A 25,696-nucleotide genomic window follows, 5' to 3' on the forward strand; every position below is an offset into this window, starting at 1 on the left:
CAAGGATTTTGGAAAGGGTCAAATGGAGGGAGGAGGACAACCAGGTGTGGTTAAAAAGAGAGCAAAAGCAGGAAAATTATACAAACCTGATTCTTATAAATGACAAATTTATTGTGTAGTAACAGTTTTTCCAATTGCTTGAGGTGTCCTGAAGGACGCAGAGCCTGTGCCAAATTCCAACCCTCATCCCTTTTTTTTAAACTGTTCAGAAACTTCTCTAATTTAATAAAAACAGTTTAATTAGTTTAATTAAGCACCACAAGCACCTTCCTTTTGTGGATTCAATGAACCCATGATCCGATGGGAAATCAGAGGAGCCCAGAGGTCTCCTGGGGCAATCCTGGATGTTCCTTCCCCTGGAAGGTGGGTGCAGCTCAGGGAAGTTCCTTCTAAACTGAGGAAATGGGAAGCATGAAGTGCTAATTTTCCAGAGGGAATGACAGTGGGCTTTCATGGCATCCTGGGATGGTTTGGGTTGGAAAGGACCTTAAAGACCATGGCCAGGGACACCTTCCTTAAATCCCCATCCAACACTGGCCTCAAACGCTTCCGGGGATGGGGAATTCAATTCCCCCCGACTTTTCCAAGGACAAATACTTTTTTTGCCTCCTCAAGCCTGTACCCCAGCCCCAGAATGAGCCTCTGGGTTCATCTTAGTTGGAAAAAGAGCCAAAAATCCAAATGCTGGATTTGGGGTGGAAAGCTGAGGAACCTGGAGGTGTCCTAAATCCTCTTGCTGTCCCCATGGGGTTTATCCCGCATTCCAAGGGTGACGCTGCCTTGTGGCCGGGCAGGCTGGAACCCGGCGATTCATTCCACCACGAATAAAAACGACGAGCAACACGAAACCGAGCATCTCCAGCAACTCCCTGCCGGGATGCTCCCGGTTTCCGCCGGATGCGGGAAAAGCGCCATTCCCAGCGTTTGGCCAGGGAGGCGACTCCGCGGGCGGGGGTGGGCGCGGGAGGCTCTGGCGAGGAGCTCTGGGGCTTCCTGTTTCCTTCCGCGGCTCGAGCAGAATTTGAAAGCAGCGGCTCCGTGAGCTGGACCAATGATCGGGGCAGCCGTTACCGCGCCGGGCTGCGCCTCCGGCTCCTCCCGGGAACACCGGGAACACCGGGAACTCCCGGCCCACGGTAAGGCGCTGCTCCCTTCGGCTGCTGCCAGGAATTGCGGGGGAAGGGGGAAAAAAAAAATCCATGGAAGCGCGGGCTGCTGCTCGGGGTGCGCGCTTTGCCTCGTCCCGGAGGCGGTGTGGAGCCGGGAGGGATTTAGGGATGCTCCGGGAGCCGCAGGGAGGGAGGCAGCGCTGCGGGGAGGGTGGATGTGGGGGTTCTCCCTGGTCCTGCACCCGGGTAATGCCATTCCCCATCCCTGGAAGCGTCGCAGGCCAGGTTGGACGGGGCTTGGAGCAACCTCGCCGAGGGGAAGGTGGCCCTGCCCATGGCAAGGGGTGGAACGGGATGGGCTGTGTGGAACATTCCCACCCCAGTCATTCCCTGATGCCGTGACGATGGCACAGCTGGGAACGGGGGCCGGGCTCCGCTGGCGTCATGCCCACCCCCGCAGCGCTCAGTCACCTTTTTGGGGTGTTTTGTGCCGCCCTCTCCCGCTCGTCCTGTGCTCTCCTCTGGGATTTGGGCCGGGAAAGGTGGCAGCGAGTTCCCCTCCTGCCTCTCCCGCTCTCCACCTGCCATCCAGCGCATCCCAAACTGCGGTTCCCTGGGGTGCCTGTGTGTCCCGTGGGATGTCCCGGAGCTGAGGGGCTCTGCCAGGGGCTCAGCAGCCCCGGGCTCCCTCCTTTTCCTGCTCTGGCTCGGCTTTCACCCTCGGGATCATCCGGCGGCAGCACATTCCCTCTCCAGGGGGGAATTATCCTCATCATCCTCCTGTAGTCCCGCTGGGCGGCCCCTGGGGTGTCCCGCGGTGGCTGCGGGCAGAGCGCGGCTTCCCCATCCCATCCCATCCCATCCCATCCCATCCCATCCCATCCCATCCCATCCCATCCCATCCCATCCCAAGGGTCGCGGTGCCGGCTGCGCTTCCCGGTGCATCATTCCCGGGAATGTCCCACGGCTGCCTGTTCCAGCCCGGCCCCATCGCCGCCCTCCCCACCGAGTTCCCTTTGGGGTTTTTTGGCTGGGGCTCGCAACTTTTCGGCAACAGTGACCTCTGTCGGCCTCGCCACCGGGCCCGCCGTCACCCGGCTGCATCCCATGCTTCCATGGCAATTCCCAGTCAGGCACAAACGGGACACGGCTGTTTGGGGCCGATCCCGCCATTCCAGCTGCCGGGAATCCCACGGCAAAGCAGCGGCGCCGGGCGGCGGCTGAGAACCGGGCCCCGGTTACCGAAAGGTGTCCCCAGGACAACCCCAGAGCCGGGAACCCGAAAATCCCGGGTTTACTGGGCGGCCAAACCTCCGTGAGTCATGTCAGCCGCGCCGCTGCCACCGGTGACTAATCCCGGGAGCGCTCGGAGCCCGGGGCTCGGCTCCAGCCCCGGCCCTGCCGCTGTTCGGCACCGCTCGATAACCACACAAAATCCAGGTGAGGATTTCTTAAAATCTCATCTCACAGGAGAGAAGGGATGAGTGGGGGCTGCCAGCTTGGTTTGGGCCTCACCTCGGCTCCTCCATCCATCCTGTGCACTCTCAGAGAGGCTTTCCCTGCTGGGAAGCGCTTCCCAGCGCCTCTGGAGCAGCCCCTTGGAGCAGGGATCAGCAGCTGCAGGTGGCGGCGAATTTTGGGAGGGCTGTGGGGCCGTGGCGGCGGCCGGGGAGTGACTCAGAGGCGCTCTGGGGCTCTGTGGTTTTGCTTTCATGGTTTTGCTGTGACTTAGCAACTTGTTTGTTCGCTCTGCGGGAAGGCAGGTGCCGGCATGCCCGGCAAAGCAGCCGGATCCCGTGGGATTCCAGCCATCCCGAGGGATCCTTCGGGGCGTTGCGTTGCCCAGGTGGATGTGGCTGAACCCCACAGGTGATGCAGGCAGCGGTGTGACATGATTCTTGGGGATCTGAGTCCTGCAGCAGCTCCATCCCACTGGGAATATCCAGCGGGAGCAGTCTCCACCCCTTTCTTTATAAAAGGAAAATGGGATTTTTGGCGATGATTCTGGCGTTCCCTAAAGGTCACAGCCGCTCCAGGGGTTTCTGGAGAGTTGGATCTGGAAGCTGGGCTGGCAATTTGGCATTTTCCAGGGCGATGTTGATGACTTCCAGCACATTTTCCTGTTTTGTTGCAATATTGGGGGTGGAAATAAAGGTGGAAAGGGAGCAGGCTGAGTGTTTTCCCACCACAGTGGAAAATACTCCCAATCCTCATGTTCCTCCTTCCCATAGGATGCTCGTGGTGTGATTTTTTCCAGAAAGGGCATTTCCCACCAGCCTGTGCTGTGCTGGGAGGAGCTCCAGGGATGTCGGTGGGAAGCACTGGCCAAAGAGCAGCATCCCTCTCCCAGTTTTTTGGGGGGAGTAGCCAGGCATTTGGTGCCACTGTAGCCAGTGTGGTGCTCTGACGCCTCCAGAATTCCACAGTTCCTGGGTTCATTTGGAGGTTTGTGATCCCTGGAGTCTCAGCCAAGGGAGCTGGATGAGAAATGGGTGAAAGGCACAGATGAGGACAAAAAAAGGGATGGTTTTGGGTGGTTTTCCTCCTTCAGCTGAGCCAGGCCGTCGCTCATCCCATGTCAGCTCCCTCAGGCTCTGCTGGGTTTTTCCTTGTGCTGCAGTGATGGTGCTGGAAGGGTTAAAGCCACCAGCAGGTCCTGAAGACAGGGATTGAGGTTGGAATGCTCAGCTGGACCATGGCACGGCCATGGAGCACTCAGTGCCAAACCCTCTGCATCCGAGCTGCCTCTGTGGTGTCACAAATCCAAGTGTGATTAGCGTGGATTTGGAAAAGGCTCATTAAGGTTCCCGGAGCTCCCCCTTCCCTCTGTCACCCCCGGGGCTCCCCCTCCCTGCTGTGTCACTGCTCCCAGGGCTGCTCGTGCCCCTGAGTCATCTCCAAACTCCAGCTGGATCCAGGAGCACGGCCCTGCCCTAAGCCGACCGTGGGGCGCGTTGTTTTCCCAAAATACAGCAGCTCCAGAGCACACGGAACAGAAATGGGAAAACCCATGGAACAGAAGTGGGGAAAACCCAAAGTGGGGACAGCAGCAGGGTGACAGCCACCCCCGTGCTGCAGGAGAGAGGGAAAAGGTCCCTTAGCTGGGAGGGAAAGGGCTTGGAGTGGGGTGAGCATCTCCGGAGCTGTTCCCGGGGATGGTTTCCATCCCTCACATGCAGCCAGAGCCTTTCCTTGGGAATTTACTGGGATGTCACAGCTTCTTTTATATGGGAATGGGAGTAAAACATGGCTTTCCAGGCTGGAAGAATATCCAAGGTGCCTGAGAGCTTAGGGATGCATTCCCTGGGTGACAGAGCCTCCCACTCCCGTTCTGGGATATCTCATTCCCTTCCCAAGCTCCTCAGCCAACAGTCCCCATGGATTTGGCTCCAGGCCCTGGGAAACGAGACCTTTCCCAGCAAAAGCTCTTTCTGATGAGAAAAACTCCCTGATCCTTTCCCGATGGGGGAAGTGGGAGAGCCCCTGGGCTATGGGAAAATCTCCTTCCCCACATCCTGGCGGGAGGGACGGAGCCTTATAAACCCTCGGCACATCCCGGGCTGGGAGCTGCAGTGAGGAGAGGCCAGGTAGGATGTGGGATGGATTTGGTCTGGTCTGGGATCCATGGAGGGATCCCATGGCAGGGCATCCACGGGAATTGGTGTGTGGGGAATTTGCTCCTGTGCCTGGGAAGTAGGGGGCTCTGAGCGGAGGGAAAGTGAGACTGAAATTAATGGAATTACAGTTTTCCCTGGCTGATGGATTTTTATCTTGCTCTACGTAGACAGTTCCTGCAGCCCAGGGAAGGATGCTGGAGTGAAGGTTTCCACTCTCATCCCAACGTCCCCTCCGTCATTCCCATTAATCCTCAAAATCTCCCACCCTGCAGCCCAAAACCCACCGGCATAAACCTGGGAGCAAAGGGGCAGAAATCCCACTCTTCTCCTGCTTCCAGCATTCCCAGTGCTGCTTCCTCCGTAGGTGATTCCCTGTTTCTGGAACAGAAGAAGCAGAAGAGGTTTTTGAAGCAGCATAAACTAAAAAAAACCTTGTTTTCTTATTTTTCCCCAGGGAAACAGCAGAAGCATGGCTGTCCCGCTGGGATTAAGACTGGAAAGGCGGATCTTGTCCCCTTCCCAATTATTTAATGGTGGGAAACAACTTCAGTCAGCACTTTGGGATTTTTCCACCCATTCCCCTGAAAACATACCCAGTCCTGGATGTTCCCTCTCCCCATCTCAGACGCTCTGGAGGATGTGGGGAAGGAGCCGTGGATCCGGTGAGTGCCTCATGGGATGGATAAATATCTCCGTGGGATGGATAAATGTCTCCATGGGATGGATAAATGTCTCCATGGGAAGGGCAGGCAATGGCTTCAGGATGAGTTTCGTGGGGTGCAGGGTGCCGAGCTGAGGGGACCAGCCTGGCAATCCCGGGCGCCTGATCCGTGTCCCGCTGCCGGCGCGAGGCTGTGGGTGCCACCAGCACTCCCAGCAGCACCAGCAGCTCCCGGCTCGGTCTGGAAACTGGGGTTTGGGGAGCTGAGCAGTTCCTGGAACTGCAGCCCCACGTCATGGGGGGCTGGGTAATTTGGTGGCAGAGGAGGAAGGGAAAACCCCACGGAGCAGCGCCCGGAGCTCCGGCCAAAAATGAGTCAGCAGTGACTGGGTGGCTGCTGGGGCTGGTTTTACTGGTACTGCTGGTTCTGGCTGTACTGGGCTTGCTGGTGCTGGTTCGGGTTGTACTGGGTTTGTTGGATCTGGCTGTATTGGGTTTGCTGGTGCTGGTTCTGGCTGTACTGGGTTTTCTGGTTCTGGTTGTGCTGGTTCTGGCTGTACTGGGTTTTCTGGTGCTGGTGCTGCTGGTTCTGGCTGCACTGCTGGTACTGGTGGTGCTGGTGTTGATACTGGGATTCCTGGTGCTGCCTTGTTTGGCTGCAGCCTCCCCCAGCTGCTCCTCTCCCTCTCCCTGTGCCCACTCCCAGGGCTTTTGGGCAGCTGCTCTTTTCCCCTGCTGGGAATTCCCAGGAATCCCATACAGGGATTTGTCCATCCCAGCACCCAGGCCAGCCCAGGTCCCTCTGGAGCACATTCCTGTTGTGGTGTGATTCCAAGGGCACCCAGGCTGTGTTTTAGGGATTTGGGGCTTTCCAGATGTTTGGGATTTGTTTTCTTTTGGAAATATTTGCCAAATGTTTGGGACCAAATCCTGGCACGAAGGTGCCCTTCCCAGGCTCTCTGAGCTCTTCCACATTTTTCCGTGGCATTAAAATCAGGGACGGGAATTTAAGTCAGGAAAGGCAATTAAAATCCAGCAGGGCAATTAATTAAAATCTAGCAGGGCAATTAAGTAAAATCCAGCAGCTCCCAACATTCCCCTGCTTTTTATATTAAAATAAATCCTCTATTTGTATATTCATATAAAAATTAAATTTATGTAAATACATTCCTATTTATATGTAAATGTATCTTTCTATATGTATATATTGCATACAAAGACATTTATTTCTGTTCAAATAAAATTATTAAATATATTCTCACATGTAGACTGTTTGTATGTTTATTGAATAATATGGTGATTAATACATCAAAATATTTGTTTATTAAATAAAGTTGAAAAATATAAAAATATATTTACTAAATTAAATTTGATTACATAGTGTGATAGAATACATAGAATGAATGTAATGTAACAAATATAATGAAAATAATATAATATCATTCATATAATAGTAATTATGTCCTTAATGGTATAAATTAAGCCAAATGGGGGGTTAATTTAAAAAAAAAAAGGTGAAAAAAGGATTATTTTTGTAATGGGAAAGGATTGGGGATAAATGGAAGCATTGGGAGTAAATGCAAGGATTGGGAATAAATGGAAGCACCCACAGATTTAATGGCTACTGCTGAGAGAATTATGGCAGGTGGGTTTCTTGGTAGTGAATTTTCCAGAATAATTCCCAGAGGCAATTCCCAGTCTCTGGAAAAGGCCTGTCTGATTTTCCAGCTGGGTTTCTTGATATTGAATTTTTCAGCTTAAATCTCAGAGGCGAATTCCCAACCCCTGGGGAAACCCTGTACGATTTTCCGGGTGGGACATTTTTAAGCCAAATGTTACCATTTTCCTGGGATGAAACCCATTCCCCCTCAAGCATCCACTGAAAAATTATGATGGAGCAAAATCAGATCAGCCACAAATTCCCTTTCTCCCCCCAGTTTTTCCATTCAGCTGCCCAAGGGATGCTCAGGGAGCAGTGTTGGCAGGAGGGCAGCCCAGAAGTGCTGGAAATTTGACTGATGGAATATCCCGAGTTGAAATGGACACACAAGGATTATCCAAGTCCAATTCCTGGTGCTGAACTTCCCAAAAATCTGGTGGTGAATGGAGTGGGAAAAGCCTGGGGATTCTGGGGACTCGCAGTGTTCCACTCTCCCCACACTGGTCAGAGCAAACGGATTCATCTCGGTTTTCCTTCTCTGCAAATATTCCCAGTCAGTTTGACCCCGGCACAGGGAAGTGGATGAGCCAAACCCCAAATTGATCCCCTGTCCCCTCCTTTTGCCACCTTGGGCTCAGGTTTGAGATCAGTGACGTGGGGAAGGAGGGGGGGCGGGGGGGAGCGTTTGACTCGAGACGAAAATAGCGACGTGGAAATTCAGCCCAGCTCAGGGTTTGAAATGAAATCGTTTGAAATGAAAGATTTCGTGCCCTGCTGAGGCTGTCCCAGCCCCGCTCCGTCCTCTGCCCGCGGTGTGGATGGCTCCAGACAGGGAGCAGCATCCCAGGAGGGTTTTGAGGGTGCTTTTGGTCATCGCTTCTCGGCACTAAATAGAGGAAGAATAAGTTTCAAACGAAGCGTGTTTTGTTTTGTCACAGGAAGTGGAGAGAGCTTTGGGAGAGCCCTGAGACACTGACTCGAAATTCTTTATTTTAAGCCTTTTCCCGGCCCAGCCGATGGCGTGGCTCGGTGTGCTGGAATCCGAGGGGGATTTCCGTGGGGGGAGCGGGGCGCTGGGACCCCCTCCGCCCCATTTCCCCTCGGGGACGAGCTCCGGGGCTGCAGGGCTCTGTGGGCTGGAGGCAGCCCTTCCTGGGGGAGCAGCCGGCCGCTGTTCCCTGCCCGGGGGAGCCCGAAATTGTGCGCGGCGAGCCCCGCGGGCCGGGCTGCGGGCGCCGCCGCCGCTCCGCGATTCCGTTGCCGCCGCTCCGCGGGCGCCGCCGGGCTCGGGCGCCGCCGCCAGCCGCAGCCTCGGGAAAAGGAGCCGGGCTTCACCATGGCTCAGTCCTCCCCCGGCCGGGCAGCCCGAGCCGGGCCGCCTCTTGGGCTGAGAAACCCCGAAATTGGTTATCTGCGCGGCGGGAGGGCAGCGGGGCCGCTCCGAGCGGCGCTTCCCGGGAGAGCCGCGGGTGCTGCGGCATCGCCCAGCCCGGCCCGGCGGGGCCGCAGCTCCAGCCCTCCCGGGCGGCTGGACCCCCCAAAACCCCTCGGTTTAACCCCTCTGCTCCTCCCGAGCCGCCGCTGCCGCCGGCCGGGATCGCTGCCGCGCCGAGCGTGGCGTGCCCCGCCGTGACGCTGCTTGAATTTCAGCCAGATCGCCGAATTCCCGCTTGCTCCTGCGGTATTAATTTGCTTTTTTGGTTTCGCTATTAATGTTGAAGGGCTGCGAGGTCGGCGGCGTTGGCTTTCGGTGGTAACTCACAGCCCCACTGATTTAATCGACGCTCTGCTGCCAGCACCGGGGCTCAGCCGGGGAGTTTGGGGGTGTTTGGGGGTATTTGGGGTGGGGTGGTGCCCACTGGTGGGGAAAATGCTGGGAAATGCTGTTTGGGATCAGGAAAAATCCAGTGGGTCACGCAGGGCTGAGTTTGGGTTCTCCTGCGAGGGGGAGATGGGATTAATTCCAATTAAACCGAGGGGGTGGGCAGGGGCTGCTGCGGTGTCAGCCAGCACTGCCCCGGGGCTCGTCCCCGCCTCGGGGACACAGATTTGGGCAAAGGCTGGTTTTGGGGTTAAATCTGCCCTTTTTCTCGTTGTGCTGCGGTTCTGCTGTGCCTGTCCTCGCCGCTGTACCCTCGTGAAAGGTTGCAAGCAGTTTTGGGAACACGTTGTCTGCCTGAAACATGTCAGAATCGGCCACAAATTGCAGATGAGACTGATAACAAAAGCCATCAACAGAAAATAGGTAGAAAAACAACACGGTGGAGGCTGAGAGACCACTGAAGGGCTTTTTTGTGTGTTTTTTTAACCAGCTCTCTCACGATGGAAGTGAAAACACATGAAAAGAGAAATGTCTTTTGTTCTCCCACTCGAGTTGAGATGCTTCAGCACCAATCCAGGGTTGAACCCCGTGTCTGGAGCTGCTGCCCAGCCCAGGGACTCACAAATCAGCATTTTGGCACCGGTGAGGGTGGTTGGATATGTTTTGGGGGAGTTTTGTGGTATATTTTTAACCTTCAAAAATGTGCCCTGCAGCACATGGGTAACTCAGCTCATTTTCTCGACCCAGCCTGCTCTACCTGAACGTCTCTGCTCGAATAAATCAGGCTCCAGCTCAGAAATTAGGATGAGGTTTTTGTTTTCGTTCTACTTATTTCGTCTTTGTTTTTATAAATAAATACAAATCACTCAAACTGAAACTCGATGGCTTTGGTGATAATCAAAGAGCAGCCCTGGGGAAATTTTTCTTCATTACCATGTTCTTTCACAGCCCACACTCGGGGTTTCGGGAGGAAAACTTCTTAACCTTTGCAGCAGCAGCACCCGACACTTTTTGAAGTCCCGGCACGCTCAGAGTCGGGGCTCACATCGCGGAGCTGCCTTGCCATCACCTTTATTTCAGGGCCATGTGGAGAGCAGAAATTATCTCAGCCCCCAGCCCTTTCCTCCCCTCAGTTCACCCCTTTTTCCTCCTTCAAAAAACATATTAAAAAAAAACCCCAAGGAAACGTTGGACTCCCCCCTTGCAGGGCTTGGGTTTTGTTGTTGTTTTTTCGGTTCTGTGGGGCAGCTCTGTTCTCTACCACCTTTGTACAGCATGTTTTAGTATTTGCAGCTCACTTCCTGTATGAGGTTACCTTGTTTATCATAAAACCCCTATTTTTAAACCCATTTCTGCCAATAAGTCATTTGAATGGTAATAGCAGGCGCGTGTGACTGTCCCCTCTGCCCCTGGCTGACAGGGGGACTCTGGTGGCTCCAGGAGGGACAGGCATTGGAATGTGGACTGGGGGCATCCCGTGGCTCTTCCCTCGAATCCCAGGGGGATTATTTGTGTGAAAATCACCAGGATTTCTGAAAATCCTGACTTTTTCAGTGTGGGGTGACACGTGGTGCGAGGATGTGGACAGGCAGAGCTGCAGCGCTCACCATCCCTTCCATTCTTAGGGAATGGCCACCGTGCCGTCTTCCAACTTGATTTTCATTAATTACCCTCCAGGAGGACTGTGGGATTGTCAAACCACGGTTGGCTCGGCCCACTCTGCCCATAATTGCAGGGAGAGGAGGCGTGGGTTAATGAAGGGCCCGCGGGGCCGGGAAGCACCGGCTACCTGTGTGTCCTCCTGGGAGAAGGGATGGAGGAGCCTGTCACAAAGCCAGCCAGGAGAAATCCATCAAATCCAGGGAAGAGCAGGCCCTGTATCCCCACAAGGGCTGTGTGGAGCCCCCAGGGCTGCACAGGACCAGCTTTTGTTGGAACAGCAGTGTCTCCATCAGGGGTAACCTCATTGTCTGCCTTTCCTTGGGTTGCAGGATTTAATTTTTCAAAATTCCACAGAAAACAGGTTTGGGATGTCCAGGAAGGGTGGCAGGAAGGTCCCCTTGGGTCCAGCCATCCCTGAGCTTGTCTTACACCCCATAAAAACCCTGCTAGAGCACCTTTAACATCCCTTTACTGCTTTTGGATATCCAGCACTTCCCATCTCTGTCTGCGCCGGCTGTGACCCCAGGAGAGGTCAAGCATCCAAGGAGCTGCCAGAAAGGCAGAAAAGCCGCTGGAAAGAGTGAGCTTTGTTGCAATATGAAAATCAAATGCAAAGCTTGGGGGGTATTTTTAGCTGGTTTAGGCTGCACAGGTGTTTGAAAGGTCAGTGGCGAGTCATTGGAAAAAAAATAAATCTATTTATTTCTGTGTGTGGGGAGAGCCTGGTGTCACTCCCGTGGCTCTGGATGACTGGAATCTCATCCTCAGCTTGGGTTGCTCGGCATTCCTGAGGCCAGCAGGAGTGTGGGAGTGCAGGAATGTCCCAGATTTGTGTGTCCCCAACAGCATGAGCACATGGCAGCCATGAGTGTCCAGCTCTGAGGGACACAGGGAGCCGTGGCTTTTCCCATTAATAAAATCTGGGAGTTTGCTCCTTATCAAGGAATAAAGGCCATTTGTCATCCTTAAAACAATTGCGTGGGGGTTTTTATGAGCTCCTAGAATTTAAGAGCATGGAAAGGGCCTGGCTGGTGGCGTGGCTTTGGTGGGCCTGGGCCATGGCCACCGTGGCTGAGTTTGGTGGACCCGTGACCACTCTGGGCTTGGCCGTGACCACCAGGCCACGACCACCTTGTCTTGGCCTGGAACACCTTGGCCTTGGCCAACCTAAACCGTGACCACTCCGGATTTGGCCATGTCCAGCGTGGGCTGTGGCCAGCCTGAGCCAAGCTGGGCTGGGAACACCCCCAAGGTGGCCACAAGTCCCTTGGAGCTGGCCATGGCCAGGCTGGGCTGGGAACACCCCCAAGGTGGCCACGAGTCCCTTGGAGCTGGCCAAGGCCAAGCTGGCCCTGGCACGTGCCAAGGGCAGGTCCTGGAGAGGGGCGGCGCTTCCCCTCCTGTTGTGTCACCGCGGTCACCGGGCTCAGGCAGGGCACGAGCTCCTTCCTCCCAACCTGGGCCACAGCAGGGTCGTGTCCCAGGTGTGACAACTCACCTGGACACATCCCAAATTCCAACAGGACCACAGAGGCACCGGGAGAGCAGAGGCAGCAGCTGCCACAGGCTTGGCTGGGCAATTAAACCTTTTTTTTGTGAGCTGAAGAAGCCCCCAAAATAGCACCTGAAACCAATAAACTTCCCTTTCAGGAACTTCTGTAATTTGAAACACACTCAAGAACAAAACAAAAAAAAAAAAATCCAGAATTTTTTTAGGTTGTTTATCAAGTAGGACTTAGTGGGGTTGTTTTTAAATTCCTTCTCGTGGTGTCTGCTGAGGAATAAGTGCAGGGATAGGAAGGTCCAGAGGGACAAATGGGATGGAGGGTCCAGGCAGAAGGAAGGTGGGGTGGAAATTTTTAGGAGCAGATTTTAAACTGCCAAATAAAAACTGCCATGTGAAATAATAAAAGGCGAAAAATAGTGATGTTCCACAACAAAAAATAATGTTAACAAATGCATTAAATAATAAAAATAAAACAAGACACAAAGCATAAAATAACCCCCTAAATTTCTTCAATGCCAGTGGAAACCAGCAAGGGACAAGAAGTCTATGCAAGATGCCCATCAGCTGGGCTTAAGCTTTCCTCACAGAAATGTGAGGAAAGGCAAAAAAATTCCAAGGAATCCCCGGATAACTCCCAGCTGGAGCAGCTTTTGGGGTAAAACCAGCAGGGGACAGGAAGTGAGTGCAAGGTGCCCATCAGCTGGGCTTGAGCCCACGACCACAGAAATGTGAGGAAAGACAAAAAAATTCCAAGGAATCCCCGGATAACTCCCAGCTGGAGCAGCTTTTGGGGTTGGGAATGCTCAAGGCAGCACCTGACAAAGCAAATTCTTACAAGAGCTGCATTTTGGGTGGCCTGAAGCATCTTGGAGCTCCAGGACACCAAAATGGAGAGAGAAACACCAAAAGGGTGAGAGGAACACCAGGTCTGGAGGGAGAATGGGTGAAAAATGGGGAAAACTGGTGATAAAGCAACAAATATCCTCTTCCCGGGAGAACCTCAATCCCCACAAAGAACCAGCACTCAGGACAAATAGTTGAAAGTTTTTATTCATATAAAACTCATATTAAGAACATAAAAGATTCTTAAAAACAAAACCAAAAAACAACCCCCAAAAAACAAGGCTCTTGCAATTATTTACAGCAGTATTGCACAAGTAAAGTGGCAATTACCCTGTCCAAAATTCATCAGTGCAAAACACAAGGAAGGCAGGGAAATTGCAGTCAAAAATGCTACATTAGCTGGGTCCTGCGACATGATTTAGTGATTCACGAGATCCCATGGGATGGCTGCTCCAGGAAAACCTGGCTGGGGCAATCCCTGGGGGTGGAGGAACCAAATTCCAAATTCCCACTGAATTTCACTAATGCTGAAGTCTTTGATGTGCCTAAATCACTCCTGGGAAGCAGGGACTTAGGCACTTGGAGAAAAATAAGATTAAAATCTTGTTATCCACACCACGATGGCTTTGGAAGGGGATCCAACACTTCTGGCAGGGAGGAAACCGAATCTTCACAGGAACTTAAATAAGCAGGAAATAAATATACAATATTTCTACAAGTTACAGCATTAAACAGTAGAGTGCATTAATTACACAGGGAAAAAAAAAAGAAAAAAAAAAACCAACAAAAAAAGGACCTACAGTATTTACCAGTTCCACTCTAAAAAAGTATAGGAAAAAAACAGGATTTTTAAAAATTTTTTTTTAGTTTTTTTTTTTAAAGTATTTCTAAGCCGTACAAAAGTTACAGGAGAGAAAGGAGAGGGAGTACATTGCACACAGATATTTGGCTCAGATGATGAAAATAATATGGTACTCTACTCTAATAAATATCTGAGTATTTACAGTTTGGTGCAAAAGAGGAAAAGCAAGAACAGGATCAATCTGGTTTCCAAGGAAAACTCTTCATCCTTTTGGTGCAACACAGAGCACAGGCTACACTTAAACACGACCCAGAGCAGGCAGCCAACATGGCTGAAAGGAGCATAAATCCCTATTTTATATCATTCTTCTGTTCTAGGATTTTTTGGGGGGCTTTTTCTCACTAAACCTCACAACACCACAGGAATCCTATTTTTTGAGGGTTCCTTTTCCTATGATTTTTGGCTGGGAACTCCTCCTGTGGAGAAGGCCCTGGGAGACTTTGCCAATATTTTGAATTGAATTTTTTTCCTTAAAATGAATCTGTTTTTTTGTCTCCATGGGAGGACAGGGTAAAGTGCTCTTTGGTGATTCTTTGGTGTACTCCAAGGGACACATTCTGGGATGCCAAAGGTTGGGAAATCCCAAAGCACCATTTCATCCACCAGCAACGATGGAATTCAACTGGGAGAGAAAAAAAAAATCTCACTGGGTCTCCCCCCCTCTGCTGCCAAGTTTTATCCATTTAATTTTCTTTTTACCAGTGGAATTCCATGGGAAATCCCTGGTGGCAGCCTACAGTAGGGCTGGCTGGGGCAGCACAGCCACGGTGAGCCAAAGCCAGAGGTAAATCCCAAGGGATGAGGAGCAGGATCTGCCCTGGCCAAGCTCCCTCGTTATTTGAACCGCTCACTCTCCACCAGTGCCAAGGTTCCCCCCTAAGGGCTCCAAAATGCCCTTCCCAAAACACTCCCTGCTCCTGCAACCGCTGCTCACCTTGCACTTCCAAGGGAAAAAAGGGAATAAAATTGGCAATTGAGGTTAAAACTGCCTCTGTGATCCCCCAGGAGCAGGAGGGGAGGCCCTGCTCCGACCCGCCAGGCACAGCTGTGCAGAGAGGTCCCACTGGGGTCTGTCCATCATTAATTAACACTAATTATCATCCATGGCACTCAGCAGCTTCTCCCTGTGGGAAGAACCGCTCCAAGGGGGGCTTGGGATGGGGTTTTCCTTCTTTTCTTTTCCTATGGTGCTGGTGAGACTGGAAACAACGCCGTAGCTTTCAGGGAGCACCTGCACCAGCCTGAGGGAAGGGGGATGTTTGTGCATAGATATGGGATGGCTGGAGCAGCCAATCCCCCAAAAACATCTGCTGGGAGGCAGCGGGAACACCCACAGATCCATGGCTCCAGAGGGAAGGGGAAAAGCCCTGGGACACAGAGCACCTGGGAATTCTCTCTCTGGGAGGACACAGAGCAGTCAGATCCCCTTGGAACGTCCTGGATAGATCCATGGCGGGCTGGCATCCTTCCATCTTCATCTGGGTGCTCATCCCCGTCCAAACACGGAGAGGATCCCAGGAAAACACCATCTTGGAAACCTCTTTAGACAGCCACGACTCACAACAGGTCCTGCTGCCGTCGCCTCCGGCTGCGGTGTCCCGGGAGCTGCTCCCTGCCTCCGGAACGTTTATTGCTGGATTACTCAGTCCCCCACACCTGCTAGCAGACACTACAGAAGCGTTTGCACACGTTTTATAGAAAGAATTTCTTTAAAAAAAGGCAACCTGGTGGCTTGGGGTTTGGTTGGTTGGTTGTGATGGTTTGGACCCTGGAGTTCGACAGCAAAGTCTTGAAATTCAGAGTGGATCAAAAAAAAATAGAGATATCAAAACCCAAAAAATAAAAAAAAAAATCAGTCAGCAGGAAATAGGCTGATTTGCATTATGCAAATGAAGTTGGATTTGGGGTAGCATTAGGTATTTACAGGTAAAAGAAGTGCTGATTAAATCCCTCAGCCCTTTTTCCAGCCTTTTTGGGGGCAAACGCCCTGGAGGCAAAGGGAGAGGGGAGGAATCCGAGCCTCTGCAAGGCAAACTCTGAGGGCTCTGCCCACCAGCTGGCTCAGGCTTCCCTCATTCCTGCCACGGGGCTCATGCCACAGAATTCCAGGAACGATGACAAAACATGATTCCACATTTTCGCTGAGACTCTTTTGAGAAAAAAAAAGGCAAAAAAATGAATGAAAAGAGTGGAGAGAAACACCGAGTAAACACCACTCTGCCATAAAACGCCGCGGTCGGAATGGGATGTCCACCCTCATCCTGCCATGTGTCCTGGGGGAGAGGCAGGGTGGGAGCCCCACATCCATCCACGAGTCCGTCCTTCCCGGCCTTTCCCAGAGAGGAGTTCAGTCCTGGTGGCTCGGGATGCGCCGGGTGCTCACTGGAGCCTCCAGATGAGGCGGACGATGTAACGCAGCAGGCGCAAGATCACGACCTGGGGGTTTCCCACCTGGTGATCCAAGAAACCCTGGAAGAGAGGGAAGGGGAAAAAAAAAAAACCAAAAAAAAGAGAAAAACCAAACGAAGCGGTGACTTTCATTCCCAGCATGAAGCCCCCCTATGCCATATAAACACTTGGAAAATATTCCAGAGGCACAAAGCGTTTAACATTTTGCAGCCAGCAGAGCTTGGGGCTCATGACAGCAGTCAAGGGATGCCCCCTCTTCCAGGAAAAGCCTGGGACCCATGAGCCTTGTTGGGAAAAGGAGTGGCTGGATGACGAATTGCCCAATTTCCCGGTGTCTGCTCCGAGAAACGGTCCCGGGGAGAGGCCACACCCCTGGGGAACGTGACGGGGAACGCGCCGGGACCGCGCCGGGACCCGTCCGACAGCCCCGACCTGCCCGGCGAGTGCGGCTCTGGCACTGCTGCAGTTCCCCATTTCTCACCTCAGGCTGAAAGGGCAAACCTCAGAGCCAGGCTGGGCCGGCGGGCACGAGCCCTTCCACCCTGCCCTCCGAGCCCAGACAGCTCTGGAGCAGCCAGAACGCTTCCAGAAGGAAAAGGGACCTTTCCACAAAGTGCCTCCGGGATGATAATTAAGCCATGGCTTAAATGCTCTGAAACCTCCCCAGTTTTGGTGCAGGGAGTGAGAATTTTTCACATGCTGACTGCACCAGGTACAAAGTGTTTTTAGGGTCACGCATGACGTCCCCTGCTCGTGTCACCTGAGCAGGCAGGACGTGTTCTCTGCGTTCCACTCCTCGCCCCGGGCCAGCCCTGGGTTGGAATTGCAGCCACGGCACTGGGAACAACCTCGTGCAAACCTGGGGGATGCTCCCTGCACCTCACCCTGCTGCTGCCTGGGAAACACCCCCACTCCCATCAAATTCACCCCCTTATCCACCACACGGCTGTAGGGAGCAGCATGATGTGCCCAGAGATTTCCAGCACCAAAGGAGCCAGGATAACGTTGGAAAGACTTTACTCCTCCTCACAAAGTGCTCCAAATTTAAGGCACTGCTCTGGGAGGCAGGGAGGAGATGAGCAGTCCAGCACTGAACAGGCTCTCCAGGGAATGGTCGAAGCCCCAAGGCTGCCAGAGCTCAAGGAATATGTGGACATGGGGTGGGATTGCTGGAGCTGTGCAGGTCAAGGAGTTTGGATTATCCTTGTGGGTCCCTTCCAGCTCAGGATATTCCATGGCACTCTGCATTTCTTCCAGATCCTCTGGATCTGCCTGCTGCTACCAGGTGCCTCCAGCTTTTGGGACAGCCTGATCCCTCCCTTTCATTGAAAAGATGTCCTTTCATCCCAAAAAGCAGCTACTTTGCATCACAAAGGATCAGCCTGGGTAGGGGAGGTCTGAAGATGCGCGTTTTGGATTTTGGATTCTGGATTGGGGTATCAGCTTATCACCATTTTGTTGCAGGTCAGGAATGCCAGGACATTTGGGAAGAGTGGAGCAGGTGGAGATGATGTGGAAAAAGCAGGATCATAGCAGCCTGACCTCTGTTTTGTGCGAAAGCCAACCCTGGGAGCAGCAAGGAAGTGCTGCAGGAGCTATTTGGGAGCCAAAGAGGATGGATAAGGATCCAGCAGCCAGCATTCCATCACCAACACTGCTCCTGGCCCCTCTTCCCACAGCCAAGCCCGAATGGATGGAGCAGAATCCACAAGCAGGGACATGCAGCTGTTGGGAACACTCAGCAGCTCATCCTGGCGAGCTCATCTTGCTTCACCCCCTGGGCTGGGCTGCCTTGGGATTGGGATTCTCTGCAGCATTACTGCATCGACTCGGGTTGCAACACCCCAAGGTGAGCAAGTTCATGGGCTTATAAAAACTCTTTCAAAACAGTCTTTGCAAGAGAAGTAAGTTTGAGGAGCAAATCTCTTCTTTGCAGCAGTTGGGATTTGGGAGCTGGGCTGGGAATGCCACTGAAAGCTTCCCTAAAAGTGATGATGCTGGGCAGTGCATCCCCCAAAACCCCCAAACTTTCCCTGCTTTTTTCTTTTTAAAAGTTTTCTCATCACCATCAGGTCCAGGCCCAACCCAACACCTCTGCCCCAAAAGCCTTGTGCAAACCTGGTGCCCTAAGGCTTTCAGCCCTGATTTCAAGGTTATTTTAAATTTATTTAAAGGTTATTTTTCATTGATTTGAGGCCGCCGCCGCTGATTTGCCTGGTCCAGGCCACCCCCCGCCCGCGCAGCCTTTTCTCATCTGAGTGAGCAAAATGCTCACCGCAGAGAGAGTTTCCAGAAATGATTCAGCCTTTCCCTTTGAGAGAAATGGAAGGTGAAGAGGGGAAAGTTACCCTGCGTGGACAATAGGAGGCATTGAACTCGTCCCCGATGCGCCGCAGCTCTTGCGCGATCCAGATTTCCGGCTGCACCTCTTCGGCTGGAGAGTGGGATTGCCACCGGGACGCTGCGTGGGATGGAACAGCAGAGTTGGAAACCCAGGAAGAAGAACAAATTGTATAGAATTTACTACATAAAACTCTCTAGTAAGCCATCAACTCTTGCCATCTTATTCCTATCTTTTATTACTTTTGTATTTTAACTCTTGAATCCCAGGGGCCATGTGGGGACTCACTGTGTACAATGAACAGGCTTTTATTCCTTTATTATTATTACTACTATTAGGCTTTTATTTATTTATTGTAGGCTGTCCTTGGGAGCATCTCCAAGCTTTGGTCCCTCTTAAACAGGGATAAGTGCCAAGATGCCACACTCCAGTTTCCTTCCCTTGCCAAACCTCCTCTTCTCCCTTTTTCTCGTTCAGCAGCAACTCCTTCCCTAACCTTAAAAACCCTCTGCCTGGATGTTTACATCCAATTTTCACATTTATTCCCCAAATCACCCCCAAGTGCCCAACAAGGAAAACCAATGGGTTTGTCATAGGGAGGAGAAAGCCACAGTTGGATTTATGTGTGGAGAAACCACACTTCCAGCAAATCCAAGTGCTGGCTTGAAAGAGAAAAGAAAGAGTTAATGTGTTTATTATACTGCAGGATACATAATTATTTAGGTTTCCATCTTAAAAAGTTATTAAACAAGCGATAAATCTTCCAAATAGCCAGGGGGAAAAAAAGAAACAGGACCATGTGTGATACCAGCACCACCTCATTCCCCTTCCTTAAAGTTCAGCATCCAAGCAGGAACTGCAGCCTTAAGGAATCATTTAAAAAAAAACAAAAAACAAAAACAAAACAAATCCTAAAAAAACATAAATAAAACAATCCCATTCAACCAAAAACCCAAAAAGTACCGCACAAAACAAAGCAGTGCTTTGGCACGACAGCTTCGGAGGAATCACAAGGGAACGGGAATAGCTTCCAATCTTCCAAACATTCAAAGGATTAGTAGGGCAGTTAGAAAAAAAAAAAAAAAGAAATTAAATAAAAGCCTGGCTCCAACCTGATTGGAAAATGCCTTTGCGAGCCAAGGCAGCGCTGCTTGGCCGGAGGATGTGTTTTGTTTTCACGCTGTAGTAGCAGCGCCCGTCTCCTCCCGCCGCTGAATGAACCACGCGCGGCGCTCGCGATCCCCCCGCAGCCAAACGGGATCGGCCGGGGCGGAGCCGCCTTCCCAAACCCCGCCGCCCGGCCGGGCGAACACAAACACGCGGCAGCCGCGGCAGGAAGAGCCGAGCAGCGCCGGGCACGGCAGGAGAACCACGCCAGGGAGCCGGGCTGCTCCCGCTCCATCCTTTCCCCCCTGCTCCATCCTTTCCCCCCCTGCTCCATCCTTTCCCCCCCGCTCCATCCTTCCCTCCCGCCCCGGCACCGCGCCCACGGCGCTCCCCCGCCGCGGAGGCTCGGGCTGGGCTCGGTGGCTGAGAGCGAAATCGCGCTGAGGTTTTCAGAAAGGACTTTCTGCGGCGCTGCCGAGCGAAAGGGGCCAGTCATAACTGGTCCCCGAAGCAGTCACGGGCGCTTTCGGGGGCGGGGGGACACAGTCATAGCGCGAGCCAGCGAGGTGACACGGCTGGCCCCGGCACGGCGGCAGCGCGGGGGCACCGGCACCGCCGGGAGGCCACGCCTGGCTCCCGCCCGCGGGATGCTCCGGCCTGGAATTGGTGCGGTTCCCTCTCGGAAGGGCAAAGAGGCCAAGCCCAAATTGCAACGTCAGCCCCTGGGTTAGGTATCCAACCCCACCCCACCCCCGCGAAGGAAATCTTGGAGAGCTGGGAGAAGACAGCAGCGATTCCAAAACACGAGCATCAGGATATCAGCAGCAGATTCCCAGCTCAAAGTTTTCCCCTTAAATCCAAGTATCTGCATGTGGAGAATCTCCTCTGAGAGCAACAGGTTTATACTGCTTCTCTCCTCATGGGAATACACACTGGGATCAAACCAGCACTGGGAAAACCCACATCCAGAGCACCTGCTCCAGCCACATTCCCAAAATCCACATGCAAACAAACACATGCCTTCAGACCGAAAATCCAATGGAAGGAAAGGAAGGAGAGACACAAAATACCATGCACAAAGTCACCCAGTGCCTCCAGAAAGAGTGAGTTTGTCCTGGGTGACTTCCACTCCCAGCTGGGAATTCCCCATCCCTGCCAACCTCCTTCCCCAAAAGCAGGATCAAGCCTCTTCCTCTGTCACAACCAAATCAACTCACTCTTGCTCCTCTCCTTCCCATCCCCAAAAGCATTGTCCTGGATATGCCAGGCTGCCACTGCAACCCTTGTTCCCTTCCATCCCAGAGCATCCCCTCGCTGTTTTTGTCCAATTTCCCAAAAGAAACAGCTCTGGAAGCAGCTGGACGTGTCCCCTAAACGGTCAGAAAGGCGGCAGCACTGCTACCCTTGTTCCCTTCCATCTCAGAGCATCCCCTCACTGTCCAATTTCCCAAAAGAAACAGCTCTGGAAGCAGCTGGACGTGTCCCCTGAACTGTCAGAAAGGCAGCACAGCCCAAGCATCACTTCCCAAAACCCCCACACCAACAGCTCCTCCTTACACAACCCAGGGCATTCCCAAGGGCTGCCTCCACCTCTATTTGCCCTCATCAAAACCTTTGGGGAAGGTTTTGCAAGATTTAGAGAGGGACTTTTGAGGCACAGCATGAGCTTGCCGTGCTGGAGCAGCCTTGGAGCAGTTCCCCACTCCCCATGGGAGAGGCCGGGAGCATCCGTCGCTTTTACTCGCAGGAAATGCCTGTTTATTGTAATAAAAATAATAATAATTATCATTATTGCTTATGCTTCCGAGAGAAACTCTCCACCTTGCAGCCTCTGCTCACAACAGATAAAATCAGTGGGTAAAAGCACAACAGAAATATCTCCTTTGCTTCCTTCCCCAGGGACTGACCCACTTCCATGTGGAAAACTTCACGGCACGCATCCAGCTGGACACTGCCAGGGCACAGGGATTGAGGAGGAGGTGTGCAGGGCAAAGCCAGGGATATTTCCCAAGGAGAGCTGCATGGGAAGTCACAGCCTGGGAGCTGCAGGCCTGGATGGGGATAAAACAGCTCTGTAGCTCCATGTTCCCAGCTTAATCCGTTCAGGAGTATCCAGGAGTCCCAGTTAAACAGTACTGAGGATTTTCCATTTGCTTATAGTTGTTTAGGATGATGCCCCTAGCAACACTCACAGAGCAAAGGCTCCAATAAAACAGCTGATGAGAGCACAGGAATTTGGGGGGGGGGGGAAATCAGGGAAAACATCAATTTCTCCCCAGATAAAAGAAACCGAAGCCTTGGCTCTCCCGGCAAGGAATTCCGGGAGCATCCCTGCCTGGCCGTGCCAGGGCGAGGTTGTGAAACACGAATTAAGCTGTAATTACTGCAACAGTGTCACAAAATCTTTCCTAAGGGCACGTTACAGCCAGGCCTCTGCAGCCAGAGCCAGGAGGAAGCAAAAACACCACCAACCAAAAAAGATGGTGTTTAGATGCCAGAAAGCTTGGAGCTGGTGTTTGTTATCCCCCGTACCCTGGTGGAAGCTGAAAGGTGGGAGCTCAAAGGTTTCCTCCGATTAGAGGGAATTCATCAGGAGAGGGGAATGCTGGACATTCACGCAGCTCCCGCGGGCAGCTTTTCCCTGCTGGAGAGGCTTCACCTGGCAAAGCCACTGGTAAACACGCCCCCGCCCGCCTCCGGGCCGCTTCCCAGCGGGATTTTGGGATGCATGACCCCAGCACCTCTGCCGCTGATCGATGAGAGAGCCGGCAGCGACGCCAGGAGCCACTTGTTTGGCAAAACAGCCTGGGACGAGCGAGCCCGGAGTAGGAAACTGGACTCAACAACTCTGTCCCCTCCTCCCCTGGCAGCAACTGACCGAGCCCGGAAAAGAATAAACATCATAGTAATAAAAACCCCGGCGCTGGACGCGCGGGAGTTCCCCGGCGCTGTGTTTGCCCGCGGGCCCGGCCAGCTTCCACAGATCCCAGAGCGCCGGGAGAGCCTCCCGAAACCCGCGGGGTGGGATGCGGAGCTGCTGCTGCAGGTGCCTGGCATGGCTACCTGTGTTTTCCAACATTCCAAGGGAATCCCCTCGAGGCAAAGAGCAGAACCCCTCATGCACCCCTCAACACCCCCTGGCACTGTGCGCTCGCAGCTTCACACACCCCTCCTGTGCATCCACACCTGTGCACAAACCCCGGCCCCTCACACGCCCACGAGAGAGAATCCGCGTTTTCCGCCGTTCTGAGGAAAGCCAAGCCAGGTGAGAGGGGAGGGCGAGGAAAGACAAGCCAGGTGAAGGGTCGGAAAAGCGCTCCTGCACTTTCGACCTGCCCCTGAACTGCGCATTCACCCTCTCACATCTCCCCCGGCACTTCACCCTCACACCTTCACACGCCCCCACAGCAACCGGGTTCTGAGGGAAGCCACGCCAGGTGAGGAGGGGGAGCGAGGGCAGCCGAGCCCGGCGGGGAGGGAAGGAGGAGGAGGAGGATGGGGAGCCGCGCCCCAGAGCTTACCCATGGCGCTGAGGCAGTGGCTGAGCGCCTGGCAGGGCGGGCTGGGGGTCTGCGTGGCCTTGTCGCAGCCCAGGGGCGCGGGGCTGCGCTCGGCTTCGAACGAGAAGTACCCGCTGGAGGAGCGCGGCAGCAGCGGCGACCTCCGCACGAAGATGAAGAGCGGCGAGCGGGTGGCGAAGGGGCCGGGGCTGGCGGGCGGGCCCCGCGCCGCGGCGGCCGCGGACACCGCCGGCGCCGCCCCGGCCCCGGCCCCGGCCCCGGCTCCCGCCCGCGGGGAGAGCCCGGGCTCGGGAACAGCCTTAGACACGCTGAGGGACGTGGGCCAGGCTGATAAACACAGCCCGGGGCACGGCACAGCCTTGCACACTTGCACTGCCAGCCTTACACACACACAGACAGCTCCCACAAACACACACACACACACCCACAGCCCTCACAAACACACACAGAGCCCCCACAAACACACACACCCACAGCCCTCACACACACACACACACACACACAGCCCTCACACACACACACATCCCCCACAAACACACACACAAACACAGTCCAGAGCGCTGCTTTCTGGTACCTTCACCCTTCCCACCTGCGCCAGGCACTCACACCTCGCACACACAACGCACACCCCCCTACACACAACCCCGGGTGCTGTGGGTGCTCCCCTTGCCTGCACACCCCTTACACACCCCGTGCACACCTTGTTGCACACCCATGTGCACACACACCTCAGACCCGGGTGCTTGCTGGTCACACATTTTACACACACGCACCTCTGCTGCAGGGCACCCCCTGCACCCCACTTACCCTCCTGCTGCACCCCTTGCACGCTCGTGTGCACACACACCCAGCACTGGTGCATCCCTCAGCAGCAGCATCTCCAGCCTGTGGAGAGGAAGGGCCATGGAAAGGAAGGAAGGCCATGGAGAGGAAGAAGGACTGTGGGGTGGAAGAAGCCTTATGGAGAGGAAGGACCCGGCTCATCCATCACAGGGGCTGAGTGCTGGAGCAGATTCTGGGGTGGTCACAAGTCCCCCATCCCACCCCAGTGTCCCTCACCTCAGCCAGGGATGGTCCCACACACTGCTGGAGCATTCCTGGCTGCTCTGGCTCTGTTCCCACCCCCTTCACTCCAATGGCAGGGGAAGGAAAAGTGTCTGCGAGTGTTCAAGTGGGCAAAAATAATTAGGGAAATTTGCTAGGAAGAAATATTAGGGAAAATTTTGAAGGCAGGACCAGCAGCAGAAGGAAAGGGCTTGAAAGGGCTCAAAAGGTCCGGCTATCACCTTTCCACACCAGAAAAATGATGGAGAAGCAGCACTGAAGATCAGGCTTGTTTCTCTTTTCCCAGCCCTCCAGCAGTGGTACCCACAGCACAGTGCTGGTGGGGCTCCACAGGGCCCCACTTCCCTCACACTTCCCTTGGATCCAGGAGCCACCCGAGGCTTTTCCCCTTGGCTGGGGCCTGCAGAGCATCCTGTGCTGGTGGGGCAGAGCGAGGGGGACACTCTGGAGGCACCTGGGCTGCCGGGACACGGGGCCAGCCTGCAGATGTTGAGTCTATTTTCTCCTCCCGGGTCGTTCTCGTTTCTGCGTGGGCGGCTCACGCGAGCAGAAAGGGGATGGGGAACAGCCCGGCCTTTCCAGCACCCAGCCTTGAGCTGGCCCTTCTCCTCCTGCCCTCGGGATTTTGGAGAGCCAGGACGGGCACCAAGTGCATTTTCCCACCGTGAATCACGGCTCCAGCCTCACGGAAGAAATCCGTTTCGACGTTATCCTCGTTCCTCTTGTCGTGAGCCATCTCGGAGGAATTTGCACCGAAGCCCATCCCAAAGGTCCTTCATTTTTGGCACTGTGGGCACAGATTGAGGGAGGGGGAGTAGAAACCTGCCCCTCAACACTGCCTCAGGCCCTGCAGCATCCATCCCCAGCTCCCTGAGAATGCTGTTTGGGAATGCCTCATCCCAGCCCTCTTACGCACCCACCGGCATCCATGTGCAGGCAGCTCTCCCATGTCCCACGTGGAAATGAGAAGGATGGAGGAGGATGGAGGGACTCCTTCAGCACTCCCACCCAGCCTTCCCTCTGTGCCATCACAGAATCACTTAGGTTGGAAACAACTCCCACATCTCAGAGTCCAGTCCAGCAGGCTGTCCCTGCCACTGGGAAGTGGGCAGGGAAGAGGTTGGAGCAAAGAAGATGGGGCCTGGCTGGAGGGAGCAGACTCCTCACAGTGCCCTGAAAACCCCCAGGGAAAACCACCCCCAACCCCTCCTCCCCACCCAGCAGGTGCTCACCAAAGCCAATCTGACCTGAACAAAGCACCAACGGAAAAAAATGACACCTTGCTCTCCCTCTCCTGCAACCATCATGATAAATGTTACTTCACTCGTGCTGCCAGATAAAATCAGGTTTGAGCCTCAAGCACGAGGTTTTTTCTGAGCCAGGCTTGGAGCCTGACCTTTACAGAGCTCCCAATTTCAAACACCAACCCAAAATCAAACCCTTTGTCATCAGCGTGGGGGTGCTTGAACAGCAAAGGTTGGATAGAGATAAAAACAGGTGGGTTTTGTTA

The 25,696-nt window shown here is 53.7% G+C and overlaps 3 protein-coding genes across 4 annotated transcripts; 1 reads left to right on the forward strand and 2 right to left on the reverse strand.

The window, feature by feature from the left end:
- Positions 1–2,156: 2,156 nt before the first annotated feature.
- LOC120505949 (putative protein TPRXL) lies at positions 2,157–6,621 on the reverse strand. Of its 2 annotated transcripts, none has more exons than XM_039716938.1 (3): positions 5,320–6,621; positions 5,011–5,104; positions 2,157–3,586 (listed from the first exon to the last, which is right to left on the reverse strand). In XM_039716938.1, exons 1-3 carry the CDS (start codon positions 6,360–6,362, stop codon positions 3,545–3,547), a joined length of 1,179 nt encoding a protein of 392 aa, XP_039572872.1. In that variant the 5' UTR covers positions 6,363–6,621; the 3' UTR covers positions 2,157–3,544. The 2 variants fall into 2 exon arrangements, with proteins under 2 accessions (XP_039572872.1, XP_039572871.1); XM_039716937.1 differs by having other exon boundaries at positions 2,157–3,856.
- Positions 6,622–7,025: 404 nt separating this feature from the next.
- Positions 7,026–9,344, forward strand: LOC120505918 (basic salivary proline-rich protein 1-like). The gene is made up of 3 exons (XM_039716869.1): positions 7,026–7,032; positions 8,045–8,728; positions 9,192–9,344. Exons 1-3 carry the CDS (start codon positions 7,026–7,028, stop codon positions 9,290–9,292), a joined length of 792 nt encoding a protein of 263 aa, XP_039572803.1. The 3' UTR covers positions 9,293–9,344.
- Positions 9,345–13,076: 3,732 nt separating this feature from the next.
- BCL2L11 (BCL2 like 11) lies at positions 13,077–24,922 on the reverse strand. Its single transcript, XM_039716870.1, has 4 exons — positions 24,850–24,922; positions 23,122–23,448; positions 18,501–18,613; positions 13,077–16,212 (listed from the first exon to the last, which is right to left on the reverse strand). Exons 1-4 carry the CDS (start codon positions 24,920–24,922, stop codon positions 16,123–16,125), a joined length of 603 nt encoding a protein of 200 aa, XP_039572804.1. The 3' UTR covers positions 13,077–16,122.
- Between the last annotated feature and the right edge of the window lie 774 nt (positions 24,923–25,696).

This window comes from Passer montanus, unplaced genomic scaffold, assembly GCF_014805655.1.
Source record: "Passer montanus isolate IOZ18808 unplaced genomic scaffold, ASM1480565v1 scaffold37, whole genome shotgun sequence".
In the NCBI taxonomy this organism is placed as follows: Eukaryota; Metazoa; Chordata; class Aves; order Passeriformes; family Passeridae; genus Passer; species Passer montanus.

Coding starts and splice junctions, on each gene's coding strand:
- BCL2L11 (XM_039716870.1), bottom strand. CDS start 24,922: ATGGCTCACGACAAGAGGAACGAGGATAACGTCGAAACGGATTTCTTC. Junction 23,449..24,849: donor GGCTGGAGCCGTGATTCACG/GTGGGAAAATGC, acceptor TGTGTTTATCAG/CCTGGCCCACGTCCCTCAGC. Junction 18,614..23,121: donor CCACTGCCTCAGCGCCATGG/GTAAGCTCTGGG, acceptor CATCCCACGCAG/CGTCCCGGTGGCAATCCCAC.
- LOC120505949 (XM_039716937.1), bottom strand. CDS start 6,362: ATGTGGAAGAGCTCAGAGAGCCTGGGAAGGGCACCTTCGTGCCAGGAT. Junction 5,105..5,319: donor GAGGGAACATCCAGGACTGG/GTATGTTTTCAG, acceptor CTTCTGTTCCAG/AAACAGGGAATCACCTACGG. Junction 3,857..5,010: donor TTGCTCCCAGGTTTATGCCG/GTGGGTTTTGGG, acceptor GTGACACCACAG/AGGCAGCTCGGATGCAGAGG.
- LOC120505918 (XM_039716869.1), top strand. Junction 8,729..9,191: donor AATTCCCGCTTGCTCCTGCG/GTATTAATTTGC, acceptor CCCTCGTGAAAG/GTTGCAAGCAGTTTTGGGAA.